At 58.0% G+C, this 1,209-nt stretch overlaps 1 protein-coding gene across 1 annotated transcript in view; it reads left to right on the plus strand.

The window, feature by feature from the left end:
* LOC102034306 (transducin-like enhancer protein 2) overlaps positions 1–1,075 on the plus strand; it is a 14,235-nt gene extending 13,160 nt beyond the window's left edge. The window contains exons 15-18 of the mRNA XM_031063251.1: positions 1–51; positions 136–286; positions 401–477; positions 560–1,075. Of these exons, the coding sequence (XP_030919111.1) occupies positions 1–51; positions 136–286; positions 401–477; positions 560–667 (387 nt within the window). The 3' untranslated portion in view covers positions 668–1,075. The remainder of the gene's footprint in view (positions 52–135; positions 287–400; positions 478–559) is intronic.
* Positions 1,076–1,209: the final 134 nt, after the last annotated feature.

Raw genomic sequence — 1,209 nt, forward strand, 5'->3', positions numbered from 1 at the left:
TGGGACCGGCGGGAGGTCCGGCAGCTGCAGCAGCACGACTTCAGCTCCCAGGTAGGGCTGGAGCCCTCTGGCAGCACCCTGGGGCCAGCTGGCACCTGCTGCTGGGCCACCGTGTGAGCCTGTGTGTCCCCTCAGATCTTCTCCCTGGGCTACTGCCCCATGGGAGAGTGGCTGGCCGTGGGCATGGAGAGCAGCAACGTGGAGATCCTGCACGTCACCAAACCCGACAAGTACCAGCTGCACCTCCACGAGAGCTGTGTCCTCTCTCTCAAATTCGCCTCCTGTGGTAGGCAAGGGCCCTTTGTTCTGCCTGGGCTGTGGATAACGTCAGATTTATCCCTGTGGTTTATCCCCTGAATGGTGTCCCAGCTGCTGACACCCACTTTGTCTCCTGTCCCAGGGAAGTGGTTTGTGAGCACGGGGAAGGACAACCTGCTCAATGCCTGGAGGGCACCCTATGGAGCCAGCATCTTCCAGGTGGGCTGAGGAATCTGTGCAGGGTGATTGTGGTGGCTCCAGGCACCAGCCCTGCTCTCACCTCCTGCCCTCTCACTCACAGTCTAAGGAGTCCTCGTCAGTCCTGAGCTGTGACATCTCTGTCAATGACAAGTTCATCGTTACGGGCTCTGGTGACAAGAAGGCCACTGTGTATGAGGTGGTTTACTGACTCCTGTCACCATCAGGAATGAGGACACACCTTGCCCAAAGCCACCATGGCTCACAGAGGCCTCCAGTGCTGGACCTGCCCTCCTGCAACTCTCTCTCCTCTTCCACTGCTTTCTACACCAAACCCAGGCTCCAGCCCCATCCTCCTGCCCTGGTTCCTGCAGGAGGTGAGGGCTGGGTGTAGCCTGGCATCCCCTGAGCCTGGACAAGGGCTGGGCTGGACATCCTGGGTTCTGTCTGTCCTTCAGGCTGGCTGCACAGGGAGCTGGACAAAGCCTGAGAGCGTGTGTCTCCTGAATTACTGCTACTGACTTAACAGCACCCATTTTCTGCTGCAGAAACAGCTGTAAATTATCAGTAAAGAAATGTATTTATGTTTTCAATCCCTTACTAATAAAAATGAACAAAAGAAGGGCTGGGTCGGTTCTGAGCAGGGACCTGTGCCAGCCAGTGCTGCCAGCTGTGCCAAGGGCTGGGCTCTGCAGGGTGTCCTGGGGGGCTGCTTTTGGCCAGCAGCACAGGGGAGGATGCTGCCAGCCTGGC

This window comes from Geospiza fortis, unplaced genomic scaffold, assembly GCF_000277835.1.
Source record: "Geospiza fortis unplaced genomic scaffold, GeoFor_1.0 scaffold241, whole genome shotgun sequence".
NCBI classification, from domain to species: domain Eukaryota; kingdom Metazoa; phylum Chordata; class Aves; order Passeriformes; family Thraupidae; genus Geospiza; species Geospiza fortis.